This window comes from Asterias rubens, chromosome 12, assembly GCF_902459465.1.
Source record: "Asterias rubens chromosome 12, eAstRub1.3, whole genome shotgun sequence".
NCBI classification, from domain to species: Eukaryota; Metazoa; Echinodermata; class Asteroidea; order Forcipulatida; family Asteriidae; genus Asterias; species Asterias rubens.
This window is the reverse complement of record NC_047073.1, coordinates 14449561-14465968: the sequence shown is the minus strand read 5'-3', so window position 1 is coordinate 14465968 and position 16408 is coordinate 14449561. Positions and strand designations below refer to the sequence as shown.

Genomic DNA, 16408 nt, shown 5'->3' with positions numbered 1-16408 from the left:
TGGGTCAATTGGGTTTTCAGTGCCTACTTGGGTTTTCCCTGGAATAATTCTTTAGGGTTTTCCTGTTTTGCTGTCTTCTCATCATGGAGTTCTTGGCTAGCATTGTGAATAAGTTTGATTTTCTGAGAATAAAAAATTTGTTTTTACAACCAGAATAAATAAATTATTCAGAGTTGCTCACTGGATGTACATAGATAGCTTTGTAACCACAACTTTGACCATGTCATCAGGCCTGGAATTTCATATATAAGAGGGCGCTGCCATTGTGAAAACTTGAACCAAAGTCAAAACCAGGGCAACAGAGGTCGTGAACTTTGTGATGTTACACCAAGCCTGTGTGACCCTGGCCCCATTGAAGAATTCCAGAACTAAGCATGAACTTTAAACATAATAACTTTAATAATTTTTCTTCTTGTTCGCTCCATTGAGCACCCCGTTGGGTGGATGAGTTTTAACCTTCCCCTACAAAATCTTTTAATTTGACTTCCTTTTGATATACAATTTTTCTCCTTCTGATTTGTGCAATGGACGTTACATTATTTGATACATACATGTAGTGTGAGGAATCTACCTTTCCTTTCCAGGGCTCACTCTCATAGAGCTGTTTAACAGAAAACATTACTTATAAATTTTATGCTTAGCAGAAACGAGCAGGATACCAGTCGCAAACTGTACATGGGACATGGTAGTTTAGCTGGTAACCTTATTCTGGTAAGCAAAATTGTCTTGTGCTTGGCTACTTCTCTATGGAATTGGGCCCAGCTGATCAGCTGAATTCCTCTTTTTTTTCTGTTAAAATAGTTACATAGAGAATTTGTTTTCGCAATCTGAGTGCAGATTTCAAAGATTAATTTAATAATTTATGTGTGATTCCATCTTCAGCTGATGCATATATATTCCAATCAAGTTTTCAGTACTTTCAGGTTAACTGAACTGCGATTCCTTGTAGTTGTATTTTTATAACCTAATTTAAAATGAATATCAACTAATATTTTGTAATAACTGTAAAGTGTTGTTTTTAAATATAATTGTGTAATTCAAAATGTATTCAGCAATTTGACCTTTGTCCTGTTACCCATTACCTAAGTCCGACTAAAGCCTGGTTCATACTTCCTGCGAATGCGAAGCTACATTTTGATGTCCCATGACAGCGAATGTTTCGTAGGAGTTACAGCTCAACTTTTGTGAATTATTCATTGGGAATTTGTAACGTCAGAATTTGTATCGCATTGCAGGAAGTATGAACCGGGCTAAACCAACTCAATCATTCAAAAAAGTGGAGAACCTAGATGCTACAAAGTAGGCTTATACACAGCTGTTCTCCAATGTGATTGTGAAACAAGGTGTTTCAATTTTTGTCTCGCATGATTGGACTGTACAGTGTAGGCTTGGCTTAATACAGTAGAGGATTCAGCCTTGTGCTAAGACTAACTAAAACAATTGACCTTCAAAAAATACATACATACATAAATTATCACCATGTTTATCAGGTGCCTTTTGCCTAAGGTTACAAAGCGCCAACGGAACATGCAACAAAAAGTAGAACCTTAAGATGCTCCAGCGTGTTGTCAAATTGAACAGTCAAGTGTTTTGGTTTAAATGGGTCTACTTAAAATAGTTTCATAACATTTTGAAAGATTTGGGGTGGCAAGAGTTTTAAAAGAAACAATGAATTTTCTATGTGGTTAGGTAATTTACCTATCTATTTTTAGATAGGGCCTGCACTTTATTGAAAAATACATAGGTTAGGTAATGGGTCATTCAAAGGTCAGATGTATTGTGCTTTCTATTTTAAAGGCTTGTAGAGATAAACAAATGTTTTGCAGGTTATTTTTTCTATCACAAATCAACGACAAGTACTAAATTAACTTACTAATCAGGATTATGGAAGATTGTATTTGTATAAATAAGAACTCTACTCAAGATTCTGAGATTCATGTATTTTTTAGAGTACAATAAATAATTTAGCTTCTTCACAGAGTTTGTCGTTTATTATTTCTGAAGTTAATGGTTTTACTTTTGAAGTTAATATTGGTTTTATGTTGGGAGTGTATGCATGGGATATGGTGCAGTTAAAATAGGATAAAAACATCCATGGATTTTTGTTAAACTGTCTGATGGAGTGATTAAAGGCAGTGGACACTATTGGTAATTGTCACAGACTAGCCTTCACAGTTGGTGTATCTCAACATATGCATAAAATAACAAACCTGTGAAAATTTGAGCTCAATCGGTCATCGAACTGAAAGAAATAATGAAAGAAAAAACACCCTTGTCTCACGAAGTTGTGTGCTTTCAGATGCTTGATTTCGAGAGCTTAAGTTCTAAATCTGAGGTCTCTAAATCAAATTTGTGGAAAATTACTTCTCTCGAAAACTATAGCACTTCAGAGGGAGCCGTTTCTCAAAATGTTTTATACCATCACCTCTCCCCATTACTCGTCACCAAGTAGATTTTATGCTAATAAATATTTTGAGTAATTGCCTATAGTGTCCACTGCCTTTAAATGACTATAGGATTTATGCATACATTTTTAGTGCTGCAAAAAATGGGTTGCGTTTATACCACAGCAAGTTAAATGGGGAAGCCAACACCAATGTGTTGAGACATGTAAGATAAGATTACCTTCACATACTTTCACTTTTCAAAATCAAGTGGAGGGGGGGTTGTACGATTAAACTAATTTTTATTCAAGAAAGTTCAATGGATTTTTTATTGCACAGTCGTTATTTAAAGGTGTTCAGCCCAGTTCATACTTCCTGCTAATGCGATACAAATGTTGACGTCACAAATTCACAACAAATAATGAATGGGGTTGAGTTGTACTGGTAACCAGATTCATGCATAGTGAAACTATTTTTTTGCGTTTGTCGTCTGCTGCTGATTGAAGGTTTAAAATCTGTGATTTGCGTGATAGTTGTTCCAATGTAAAATGAAGAAGTTCATTTCTAAACATGTTAAAATTGACTTGAAGTTATGCAGTTTAGGAAATTATGAAAACATCACTCGCAAAGAACTTTCCAAACTCTTTATGGTAAAATCCTTACTTGAGAAGTAAAGATAATTTATTTCATAAAATTTCTCACATTTTAAATCAAATGTACTACAGCAAATTTTATTAAATTTGGTGGGGAAATGGGCACTTTGAATTGAAAAATAAATTCCCACTTTTGTTGCGAGTCCAACCCAAATATTTCCATATTGAGCTTGGCCCCGATTCCAAAAAGCTGCTAAGCAAAAAATACTGCTTAGCAAATTTCTTTACTAGGCAATCAATAAGTGGGCACCAGTTGGAACAATGTAAAAGTTAATGGATATTTGGCTAGTACATTTACACACTTTCTGCTCGGCAATATTTTTCTGTGCTTAGCACATTTTGGTGCTTACAGTCTTTGGAAGTAAACCCATTTTGGGGGATTCGAACCAAGGCCACACACACAAAGAAGAAAACTGCTGCTATGAGAGCATGGCAGGTGCAATGATCTAAAACATCGCCCAAGGTAGACTGAAACAATTAATAACTATGAAAACGCCAGGGAGATTACCAGCTTCAAGAGCCAGTTTGTGATTACACAGAGTGGGATTCGAACCCCAAATAATAAAAGATAAGCAGTGTAGCTGTGGGGAATGCAATCACTTCTTGAATAACCACTTTGTAACTACCAAGAGAGGGATGGATATTTGGCAATCAATTTTGTTGATTAATACCTTTTTGTGATTTCCCATGGTGGAAATCGAACCCAAAATAATAAATGGTGAGCAGTTTAAGTGTGAATAATGATAAGGGGAAAACCCTTCCCTTTGATTAACCAGTTTGTGATTAACAAAAGTGAGATTCGAACCCTAACTCATTTAAGTAAGCAGTGTGCATATTTTTGGCAATCATTTTATTGATAACCAATTTGTGATTGGTGGGGTTTATTAACTCCTAAACTTTAGGAAGAGTCCTAGGACTAATCCTAAGGACAATCTTTGTGAAATCGACCCAAGGGTTGGGTTAGAACCCAGGTCATTGAACAGAATGTAAAAATGCGGAAAATATTGTAATCTCATTGTTTGATGAACCAGTACGTCTTTCCTTTAATCTTTGTCTGCTGAGGGTTCAACTTCCTTATGATTTCAGTGAACTGTTTGACAAGCACGTCTGACTTGAGTCCGATCTTCTTGGATTTGAGTTTGTAGAGGAGGTCTTTGGTTGTCATGGGTTTTCGCATGAGGTATCGTCTTATGACATCCTCGGTCAACCCAACCGTCTCCCTGAGTTCGACAAAGATAAAGTACAAATTAATTGAGAACATTAATGCGTGTATTTTTATCACTTCCGGGGGTATACGCAGTTCGCCTGCAGTTTTAATTGGCATACGGTCACTTTGGTTGCGCCGTTATTTTAAGTTGCTTACGACAGCTCCCTTAAAGGTCTTGTTGTCCATGACGAATATTAAATATTTCAGAGGTAACTGATTTTGCATCGGAACATGAATCATTGCTTGTGTTTCAAAAACAAATAATGTGTGAAAAGTTTCAAGATTTAAGAATATATTTCATTGATTTGGTTTTACTTTGACCCATCCTGAATTTACCCGATCTAATTAATTTCTCCTAAGTTGGAAACAAATTTAAAGAAAAAGGCATCAAACTTACTTCCCCGCTATCCTTGACGCTGATGCACTCTCTTCTGTTTTATGTCGCTTTGAAGAGTGAGCTTCATCAGTACCTGGCCTCTTTAATGATACTAAAAAAAGACAACATATTTACCAAAATTTCCTGGAAACTGCTTTAAATGTTGACTGTTTTAATAACCTACTCTTTATTGTATTTATATAACAAAAAAATTATTTTCTGTATTGTTGTGGCCAGTTTTTATGAGATTTTGTTTTGACTGAGAAAACAATTTTCATGTTCACATGTTGAATTAACAAATCTAACCTAATCTAAAGGTATGATACATGGAAGTTTGTAAATTGAGAAAAAAATTAATAAATACAAGATCTTCTCATTTAAAGCCATTGGAGACTTTCGGTAAACAGTATTGTCCAAGGCCCACACTTCAGGTATCACAACTTCTATACAAAAAATAAAAAAAAATGTGAAAATTTAGGCTCAATCCGTCATCGGAGTCGGGAGAAAGTAACGAGAAAAACCCACCCTTGTTTCCGCACGTTTCGCGTGTCATGACATGTGTTCAAAATAAATCCGTAATTCTCGATATCGAGAATGCAATGGTATTAAATGTTTTCTCAAAAAGTAAAGCATTTCATGGAATAATATTTCAAGAGAAGTCTTTCACCATTACCTTCTGTACACCCTGGTAGTTATTTGTAAATCTGTGTGAACTTTTTTTTTTTTCTGTACCGAAAGTGTCCAATGGATTTAAAATGGAAACGTACCTCTGTCTTGCAGTTTATTCGCCGCATCAGAAAGTGTACTTGACGTCGCTGTGCTGTTCGTATTTGCGTTCTGTGTTGGCGTCTCCGGTCTGCTCGCACTCCGACTAGATGTCTTTGAGGGCGTTTTCTGGCTAGGTGGAGTGGCTGGCCTCTTGGACGGTTTCTTCTGCTGCCAGAAAAATATAGTAAATAATAATAATAAAAAGAAACTTATGAAGTGCTTTTATGGCTTAAAACAGCCTTAAAGCACAATGTACAAAAACAAAAGCTAGAAAACAAAAATAAGTCGTCTGCAGAAAAATTGTTTAAAAGTTAAAACAATTTTAAAAATCACCTACAAAAGACAAGATAATAATAAGGATTCCTCACTGGTCTTGCCAGCCTTTAGCATTATAAAGGGGTAAAAATACTGTTCAAATAGCTCATGTCAAAAGACATCAGCAGAAAAATATGTTTAAAACTGACAAAAATACAAACTACAAGAGACTAGATAATAAGCAATAACTTCACTGGGCCTAACTTCACTAAGCTGCTATAGCACCTACAAATAGCTAAGCACTAACTTAAAATTATGCTTAGTAGAGTAAGGTTATCAGCCGAAATAGATTTTAAGATGTACTATCTGTGACTGGTATCCTGTATGTTTTTGCTTAGCATACAAATTTTAAGCATTACTTTCTGCTGAACAAGCTCTTTATAAATCGGACCCTGGGGTTTAGTCTTAAGACTAGTCTTATCTCGAGTTAGGACGAGTTACTCGTCCTAACTTGGACTAACTGTACGTTTTTAATATCCCCTAGGACTAGTCGTAAGGTAGGACCAGTCCTAACGTTTTGTGAAACTGATGCCTGGTCTTGCAAGCTTCGGTTAATGATTGAATTGAATTGTATTGTATTTTGTTCCCAAAATGGACCGAACCCCATAACCCTGGGGAAGGTAACATCAATATACTAATAAATAACAATTAGTGAAGAGGTCGTACAGAAAGCTAGAAGTGTTAACTTAGAAAGAAAACAAACAAATTTAATAAGGAGTACACATACTGTTTCATCCGGCTACGGCAAAATACAATTAGCAGAACAATATTGTTAAAAAGACGAAAATTTTTATACAGCAGGCATGTGAGTAAGTATCCATGAAAAAAGAGGACAAGAGAAAACCAGGCAAGAAAAAAGAGAAAAAGATAATATTCCTATATTTTTGTACACGGAGAGTTAAGGATAAAAGAGGAAAGTCAAAACCCCAAGAGGAAATCAGCTGAAAAGAGGAAGTCTCACATTCCTGATACAGTAAGAGCATCAATCAAATGAACATCATCGCTCACAAGTCCTGCCAGCCTTTGGCAATATGAAGAGCAACATAATTTAAAAAGATACACACTTAGGTCAATAAATGACACTTTATAATTATCTTCATTTTAATTATTAGTCCCTTGCTGCAACCACTAAGGAGCGATGAGTATATATTTCATTATAATTTGCACAAACAGATGCTTGTCGTTTGATTGGTGGAACACGCGTCACATGTCATATGTGAGGCATGATGATCCAAAGTTGAATATGGGAGTCCTATATTGATACATATAGGACTAGATTAGGAAGAATAAAATGCCTGGTTGTTATTGACTCCTGCATACAAGTACATCAGAAACATTGACAGTTGATATTTACAACACATGTAGCAAAATTGAATATGGGAGTCCTATATATTGATACATATAGGACTAGATTAGAAAGAATTGTGCCTGGTTGCTCTTGACTCCTGCATACAAGTACATCAGAAACATTGACAGTTGATATTTACAACACATGTAGCAAAATTGAATATGGGAGTCCTATATTGATACATATAGGACTAGATTAGAAAGAAAATGATGCCTGGTTGTTCATGACTCCTGCAAGAAACAATGACAGTTGACAACAAATATTAGCTGACATGCAAATCTGTTTTTAAACACAACAATCTGCACAGTGTTTACAAGATTTCTATGGCACTCAATTTAATTCAATTTAATAAACATTTATTTCAAGATGGCAGTTATAAAAACAGGTAGTAGGTGTGAATAATTGATGTCGCATAATAAACAAAGCAACAAAAAACACAAATCTTCAAACAAAAATCTTTAAACAAAAAGTACTCTTACATATCAAATACCCTTATCAAGTACCCCGACTACCGGGTTTTCCAATAGTCCAGCAGGGACGGCAAGCAACCCAAGCTCCACTGCGAAGCTGTGCTGGCGCCCCCTACCAGCTGATCGACTTCACGTTTCAAAGTACCTTCAACAGACATTTTACCACTAACCTGCATTAACATAGCTGAGTGAATTTTGTTATCGTCGATGTCGCTGTCATCAGAGTCTGAACTACTGGAGCTGCTCTCCCCTACAAAGAGAACAAAAATACAAGATTATCAAACCCTACCAGAGTTTTCACTCGCCCTACGGTCGAGTTAACTAAACTTTTGTGTCGCCCGCAGGTTTTTTTTACTATTGTTAGCCCGCATGTAATACAGGGATGAGATTCTGAAAAAAATGAAAAAAGACTGAAATTTGTTACCAGAGGTGAACAAAAGATAACTATATTTCCCTTCAACTTACGTAAACTATATTTCCCTTAACTATATTTTGGGGTCAAACAAATTTTGGGTCGCCTGCAAGTTTTTTCATTAGCCCACATATAATAATGCAAATATTTTTTGAAACGTAAAAAAAGTCAATTTGCCAAAGTCAGAGATCTTTAAAAGTCGGAACTGAAATAAGGTTAGGTGTCTCACCTTCCTTTTTGACTTTCTCCTCGGTTTTTCCTCGGTTCATCTCGTCTTTTTTCTCCTCTTCTTTCTCTTTGTCCTCCTCCTCTTCCTCCTCCTCCTCCTCTTCAATCTTGTGTAACTCTTCATCAAGACCCATGATGTCAATCTTCTTTTGCTCCTCCTCCTCATCACTGATTAACCAATCACAATGCAAGAAGAGACAAATCAATTAACATATATTATAGAAACACGTTGCCTTGGATCGGACGAGTTGGTCTATAAAAAGCGTTTGTAACCGTTTTTTATAAAATGCATATGGTTGGACAGATGTTTTAAAAGTAGAATACAATGATCCACACAAGTTTGCCTCGAAATTGCGTGGTTTTCCTTTTACTGTGCGAACTAACACGGTCGGCCATTTATGGGAGTCTAAACTTTGACTCCCATAAATGGCCAACCGTGTTATTCAACGAGGTAAAAGGAAAACCAGGCAAATTCGAGTCATGTTTGTGTGGGTTATTGTATTCTACTTTTACAACATCTTTCTACCCATGTGCATTTTGTAACAAACGGTAACAAACGATTTTCAAAGACCAACTCGACTGATCCAAGGCAACGTGTTCCTTTAACATAGGCCATTTGTGATATGAGCCCAATTCCACGACGCACTGTTTTTTATGAATCACCAGTACTGCTTTATATGGCACCATACCTTGAGTCCTCCGAGATGTAGTCTAGTTCCTTGCCTTCAAAATCTCCCTCATCACTTTCCTCTTCCCCTTCATCATCGGAATCTTGCTTCTTTTTCTTGCTTTTTCTCTTCTTCGCTCCCTTTTTCTTTGATTTTGATTTGGCTGTGAGAATATAAATGCTTGAAATTAAGCGCCTTTCAACTACCTTTAAATCCTGTTATTGGCACTTGCGCTGTCGGATGTTTCATGAAATAAATAAATAAATGAAACCTGAAATTAACAAAAAAACTTCTCTGAAAAATTGACAAAGAATGTTTATAATCAAATTTATAATTTACCAGCTGGTTCATCATCATCACTATTGTATGCATCACTCTCCTCCGACGTCATCAGATCTTGATAATCGTCATCTTCTGTAATCCTCTGTAAAACATTTTATATTCATGAGTCAAAACGAGTAATATGCTTGTGATTTATTTCACAGAACTCAGGAAAGTACCGAGTTTACTAGGCCTGGGCGAATAATTTGATATCCGGTTAATGGCGAATAGTTTTTCCTAACCGTAACATCGAATTATGTTTTTGACCTAACCGGATATCCGCAAGGGGCGCGGATACCTTTTAATTAACCGGATAGTCCTCTCATTACAACCAAGAAACTGGATTCCTATTATCCGCGATCGTCAAGGAATGTTTTGTCTGAATCCTTACGAAATTTCTATTAAGACAGCATAAAATAGCATAAAATAAGTAATTAACAATGCTCACCTCGTAAAGAGTTAAAACAATGAAATTTCCGATGTATTATGAAAGTTTTCCTTCACGTAGAGTCAATCACCATATCAAAAGAAAAAGCGAACCACCATCTTTAAATTAGATCCGGTTATTTTTATGAATGAACCGAGTAACACTGTCTTAAACTAATATCAATCCGCCCTACGAACGACCACAAACGAACAACGCCCTCTAGTATATCCAGAATATCCAGTTAATTTCGAATAGATGGCCAGCAGTTAACCAAATACCAAACTTGAGTTTGCACATTGGTGTAAGAGTAACCCCCCCCCCCCCCCCCGAAAAAAAAAATACAAAAAAATATCAATAAATAAATAAATAAATACAAAATAAATAAATAAATAAAATAATACATAAAAAAGAAGATAAAAATAATAATAAGAAGAAGAAGAATAATAATATTAATAATAAAAAATTAATTGGTCAGACAATCTTACCAGATCAACCTTCTTCTTTCTTGTCTTGGTCTTGGCCTTCAACTCTTCCTCATCCTCCTTGCTCAGTTCCTCCCCGGCGCTTTCCTTCATTCTCTTCTCTACCATCAGGGTGAAGAAATTAAAGGTGCGATCTCTCCTACACAAAACAAATTCATAAATTGTTTGAATTATCGTCAAAGCACTAGCTCTCTCCAAAAAGGCGTCTTTTGGTGGTGGTTCTAAGCCATCTAACAGCCCAGGGGTGGATTTCACAAAGAGTTTAGGCATACTTTGAGTTAAGTTTAGGACTAGCCTTAAGTTTTTAACACCTCCTAGGACTAACTACTATCCCAAACTAAATCCCCCTGAAAAAATTAGTAAAACATGACCCTTACCATGCAAAAAACATGGCCCCTGCCCCCCACCCCTACTGAAAAACAATGTTCTTTCCCTTGTGCCCCCTCCCCCACTCACACTCCCACCCTCTTCCATTACAGCACCCAGGCTCTGGAACTCACTCCCTGAAAACCTCAGGGAAATACATGTATAACATCTTCATCTTTCAGCAGCAACTTAAGGCACACCTGTTCACACTTGCTTTCCCCAACACTAGAGAATTCCCTCTTTTTCATCTTGACCGGAGCCTTTGAATGGTTTTACACCAGATTTAGTGCGCCTTGATAAATACTGTGTTTAATTATTAATTATTATTATGTGACCAATTCCTAGCATTACTACACGTACTACAAGAATGATCGCTTGTTCCAAATTCCAAGACAAATCAGAGTAACCCAACACCCTACTACACCCACCTTCCGAATTCCTCCTCCGCCTCCTCAGCTGTCAGCGTCTTGTGTTTAGCAACGGACGTGAAACTGTACCAAGAATCAACCGGCGAGGCTTCAAAGGTGCCGTCGGCTTGCTTTTTAAAGATGTAGTAGTTGGAGTTCTCACTGATCAAACCTTCCTTTTTACCCTTGAACCTGCAGGAAAAGATATCAATCAAGGTGGTATATAACAAGGGAGCACACAACGACGCATACACGCCTGATACAGGCCTGATGCTTCACGGAGGCAACAAGGGCGATTTCCTCCAAAGACCTTTTTGCAAAAACCCATTGCGCAAGTGCTATCTGCTGAATGATGTGAATGCTGGCATAGCAACCATTAAAACTTTATCACTTGCTAGACCTGCATGCACCTCATTCAACGCCTCAAGTGATCGTTATAAGTACATGTACTTGTGATAAGGTCTAGGGCCCGTAGACATCGCCTTGATGCCCTTAAAATGCTCTTCAAGTAGTAATTTACAATTTCTTCAAAGGGTGCCCTTCACCAAGGAGAAAGTGACTTGGTGCCCTCGCCTTCTAAAAACCAAGCATACAGGCTTGAGGGAGACACGCAGTTCTTAGAGATCTTGTGAAAATTTGTCCAGGACAATCAACGGATAAGTACCATCCGGGACAAGGTTTTTTACCCGGTGTTGGAGAAAACATGAGAGAAATTCTCATTGTCTAGGGTTATATGTGTTTACATACCAAAGAGACTTAGATCGCTATCTACTAGAAAACAAGCAGAGTGTCTCTACATGGCTCTTCTACACTCTACAAGGCACTGGACACATGTAGTTATTGTCAAAGACCAGTATTCTCACTTGTTGGTGTAGCCCAACATATGCATAAAAACAAATCTGTGAAAACTTGGACTCAATAGGTCATCACAGTTGCAGGAGAATAATGAAAGAAAAAGACACCCTTGTTGCACAAATTTGTCTGCTTTCAGATTTCTAATAAAAGGCTTCAGGCCTGAAGTCTTTTATTATTTGAGTGAGAAATTACTTCTTTCTCAAAAACTAGGTTACTTCAGACCGGGAGCCATTTCTCATCAACAGATCACCACTTGTCGTTACCAAGTAAGTTTCTATGCTAACAATTCTTTTGAGTAATTACCAATAGTGTCCTGCAGCAGATTTCATGAAACGCTAGGATTAATCCTATCTCGAGTTAGGACAAAAACTCTTCCTAACTTAAGATGGGTTTAATGGTCCTATCGTCTATGGATAAGAAACTGAACTCATCCTAAGTCCTAATATTAATCCTAAGTTAGGAAGTGTTTGATAAAATCAACGGCTGTGCCAAATCTACTTACTTCTTGCCTGGATTGCCCAGTTGTTTAAGGATCCATGGTTGGTTTTCTTCTTTGTATTTCTTGGCCACAACGCCGTACTTCTTCCGCCTTGCCTCTTCCCTCACCTCACGTCCGAACTCGCTGCCGGCTCCATGGGTCGGCATATCTGGATTTAGCATCTTGAATTCCCTCATGTTGTTCTCGCGTTCCATCTTGGCCTAGAAAATGAAATAATAATAATAACCTGTTTTTATAAACACACGCTGTGAGATGGCTGTTTTGTCAACTTAGAAAATGGTCGCCTGCACGCATGCCGGGGCGCGTATATAGGCCAGTGCGCCCTCTAGTTCTTACTCTATGGGTTGAACATAGAAAAAATTACTAGAGCGGGATTTGAACCAACGACCTCCGGATTAGCATGCCAACACTCTAGTAGCCCTACTTCGTGGTCTCCCTTGTTCATGGGTGTCAGTAAGACGCAACACAACCCTTAACTGCCGTGTAGACAGGGATCACACCTAAGTCTCACCCAGTTGAAAATTATTTGTGTGTCTCGTTTTAGTCATTTCTCAAAAACTACAGCACCTCAGCAAGTAATATTTTAAAGGCAGTGGACACTATTGGTAATTGTCAAAGACCAGTCTTCTCACTTGGTGTATCTCAACATATACATAAAATAACAAACCTATGAAAATTTGAGCTTGATTGGTCATCGGAGTTGCGAGAATACTATGAAAGAAACAACACCCGTGTCACACAAAGTTGTGTGCTTCAGATGCTTGATTTCAAAACCTCAAATTCTAAATCTGAGGTATCAAAATCAAATTCGTGGAAAATAACTTCTTTCTTGAAAACTATGGCACTTCAGAGGGAGCCGTTTCTCACAATGTTTTATACTATCAACCTCTCCCCATTACTCGTTACCAAGTAAGGTTTTATGATAATAATTATTTTGAGTACTTACCAATAGTGTCCACTGCCTTTTAAGATACAACCTGGGAAGTGGCAGCCAGTGGATCTTAAGAGGATGCGACTTTTCATTTTCAAATATCAAACAATAAACCACAAGAGAACCTGACTAATGATTTTGGGTTGAACAAAGACAAATTGATAATTAACCTGCAGGCATACTACCAACTGAGCTATTTATTCAGCCCAATGATTTTTAACTTCAAAATTTTTAATTGTCTAATTTACCTGTTTCCATTTGGACAAATCCACATTATCTCCTCTGTTAAACTGCATTATGCTGTATTTCCGTGACTGCTTCCTGTCAACAATAAGAACAGAAAGAGTTAAAGGCAGTGGACACTATTGGTAATTACTCAAAATAATTATTGTCATAAAACCTTACTTGGTAATGAGTAATGGGGAGAGGTTGATCAATGATAGTATAAAACATTGTGCGAAACGGCTCCCTCTGAAGTGACGTGTTTTCGAGAAAGAAGTAATTTTCCACGAATTTGATTTTGAGACCTCAGAATTGGACAATATTTTGATTTAGTCTGGGGAAAATCTGTGCTGGGCACCACGATGTATTTTGCCCAGCACTGCCCACCATGGCTACAACACTGATAGTGGTAATGGATTACATACATGTAATATGTGACCTGTCACCACAAAATGAGCTAAAAGCCAGAATTTAAAATTAATTAGCTATTGGTATTTCTGAGTTCTGCAGATCAAGAGCTTTCTTATGGTTTATAACACTTGGGGTAACAATAATCCTCCAAGCAGATAGAGCTTGTGGAATTAAGAGAGTTCTCACCTATCTATTGAGCGACTTTTAGCTCATTTTGTCGTGACAGGGCCCAATTTCATAGAGCTGCTAAGCACAAAAATTTGCTTACCATGAAATTTCATCCTTGATAAAAACAGGATTACCAACAAAATTTCCATTTGTTTCATGTTGCTTGTACTGGTCTTCAGTCTGTTGTTTGCTTATCCTATAATTCACTTGGAAAATTGGTTGGTAATCCTGTTTTTATCAAGGGAGAAATTTCATGCTAAGCAAATTGTTTTGCTTAGCAGTGCTATGAAATTCGGCCCAGGTCACATACAATAAACAGACCCCCATTGTTGTTTTTCTGCTTTGATTTTAAATTTTTCTCAAAAATGAGACACAACATTATGAATTATGATACTTATATAGTTATGTTGCAGGGCTAGGTGTGATGACTTACGTTTGTAGTTTGACAATACACTTTGCTGGTTCGGCTGGTCCCATTGTAGACGATGACGGCCTTGAAGGTCCTTTACTAAAGCCCTAAAGTTTGAAAAAAAAATAACATTGTTGAACTTACATCAATGTGGATTTTGTTAACACCCCTACATTTAAGCCATACACTTCAGGTCTGCTGATACTTCACGCACTAATTGTCTATAGTTAAACATAAATAATTTAATAATCCGCTCGCCCTTGGTAGACTTCCACAAAAATTGGATTTATATAGCCCACAACTAGAATTTATCAAGTGCACCAACAAGGCAATGACCATTGCCTTGTTGCACTTAAAGGGTACCCCTTACCAAGAATTCTGAGAAAACGGTGAGAGTTTATTGTTTGTTCTAAGAAAGCTTGCGGAGTGGATATTCTGGACCCACGAAACGCTCAATAAGACAAAGTAAGAGTACAAAGAACACTAGATACATATTTTGGCGAGATCTGGTTGACAAAATAACAGTAGGCATGCAAAACTTAAGAAGGGTAACAAGTTTCAACAGGGATGTTATAATGACAAAAACAGTACAAGTAAAGTAACAGTATTTGTTATTTTTGTATGAGATTCGTAGAGACGATAGAGGAACAATGCTGAAGTTGAACTGCTGATGAGGCACGGTTCATAATAGGCGAAAGTACATGATGATGGAGACAATCTTGTTAATACTTAAATTCATGATTTTTGGGGTTGAACAAAGAATTGACTAGAGTGGGATTCAAACCAACGACCTCCGGATTAACGTGCCGGCGCTCTACCAACTGAGCTATCTAGCCCTATATTGGCGGTGTCCCTATTTACTTAAATTCATATGGGAAAAGTTTCCGTATGGCGCCACCACTTTTTCATTTGATATGAAATAATTTAGTTTCTAATTTAACTCAATGATGAGACTTCCCTTTTGTAAAAATGAGTGAAAAAGTGGTGGCCCCATACGGAAAGTTATCCTTAATATGCGCTGTTTTCCATGTGTGACATAGACAGGAAAAGACACGGAAAAGTTTCCGTATGGCGCCACCACTTTTTCATTCGATATGAAATCATATAGTATTTAATTTACCTCAATGAGATATCCCTTTCTGTAAATATGAGTGAAAAAGTGGTGGCGCCATACGGAAAGTTATCCAAAATCGCTTCGCTTTCGCAAACTGGTGAAAAAAACTGGTGAAAACTTATTTCCTTTTTGACTTGAGGGGGGAGTTGAGTGAGATGCTTTGTCGACTTACTTATTCATTCAACAAACAAATTAATATTCACAAACTGAGACACAACATTTACACAGCTAAAGCAGCAATCGTAGCCCACAATTTTGTGGCCAAGTTTTGATTGACCATGACGAATAAGAACTCCATGGTCTGAGACAAACTCGTGGAGGAAGTAAAAGAGGTACACGGTACACTGCCAGACAGAGAGCAGATTGCAAAAACAACGCACACAAAAACAAAGTTTAGTCTGGTTCTATTGCTCGAAAAATCTACGTAATCTCAATGGATACACGGGGTAGGAACACGACCAAAATGCAGCGACAGCATTTTTATCCTTCTTCATGTAAGGAAAACACATTCAAAACATCTTTCTAACTGCAAATATACAAAATGTTAATATAGAAATCGATCTAAAGAAACTGAAAATTGTGATCTGAATCCAATACTCACCGCTTTAAGAGACATAATGACAAACTAGTTCCGCTGCGTTGTTTTACTGTGTCCCGTCACACTTCGTTTTTGCCGAACCACACTGACCTCTAACCTCCCAGCGCAGACCTCACCACTTTTGAGGGGACTGACAACAATTGTTATCTTTGCAAAGGGGCTCAATGCAACAACTAATCCTCGTATAATTACTAAAAAAGAACAATATAATGTTTAATTTGATAAAGCACAAACCAATTTAGTTATCAATAAAATAATAGTACCAATCAATGTTTGAAAATATTTTAGAATTCTTGAAAAATAAAACTTTACCTGTACAATCACCCCCAAGGCTACAATGGATTGCTCTTAAAAGAAGTCAGTACAAAC

General features: G+C 37.2%; 1 protein-coding gene across 2 annotated transcripts; it reads right to left on the bottom strand.

Annotated features, from left to right (window-relative positions):
* Positions 1-3404: 3404 nt before the first annotated feature.
* Positions 3405-16137, bottom strand: LOC117298083 (general transcription factor IIF subunit 1-like). 2 transcript variants are annotated; one of them, XM_033781320.1, is made up of 13 exons: positions 16043-16137; positions 14352-14434; positions 13366-13438; positions 12190-12386; positions 10854-11024; positions 10063-10198; positions 9169-9253; positions 8851-8992; positions 8163-8329; positions 7692-7771; positions 5388-5556; positions 4642-4732; positions 3405-4257 (listed from the first exon to the last, which is right to left on the bottom strand). In XM_033781320.1, the coding sequence occupies exons 1-13, from the start codon at positions 16055-16057 to the stop codon at positions 4050-4052; spliced, it is 1617 nt and encodes a 538-aa protein (XP_033637211.1). In that variant the 5' UTR covers positions 16058-16137; the 3' UTR covers positions 3405-4049. The 2 variants fall into 2 exon arrangements, with proteins under 2 accessions (XP_033637211.1, XP_033637212.1); XM_033781321.1 differs by having other exon boundaries at positions 5388-5553.
* Between the last annotated feature and the right edge of the window lie 271 nt (positions 16138-16408).

Bases quoted from the DNA above. Each gene is read 5' to 3' on its own strand.
- LOC117298083 (XM_033781320.1), bottom strand. The intron at 13,439-14,351 runs GTAAGTCATCAC...TATTGTTGACAG, and splicing joins TGTATTGTCAAACTACAAAC to GAAGCAGTCACGGAAATACA. The intron at 8,330-8,850 runs GTATGGTGCCAT...TTGGTTAATCAG, and splicing joins TACATCTCGGAGGACTCAAG to TGATGAGGAGGAGGAGCAAA.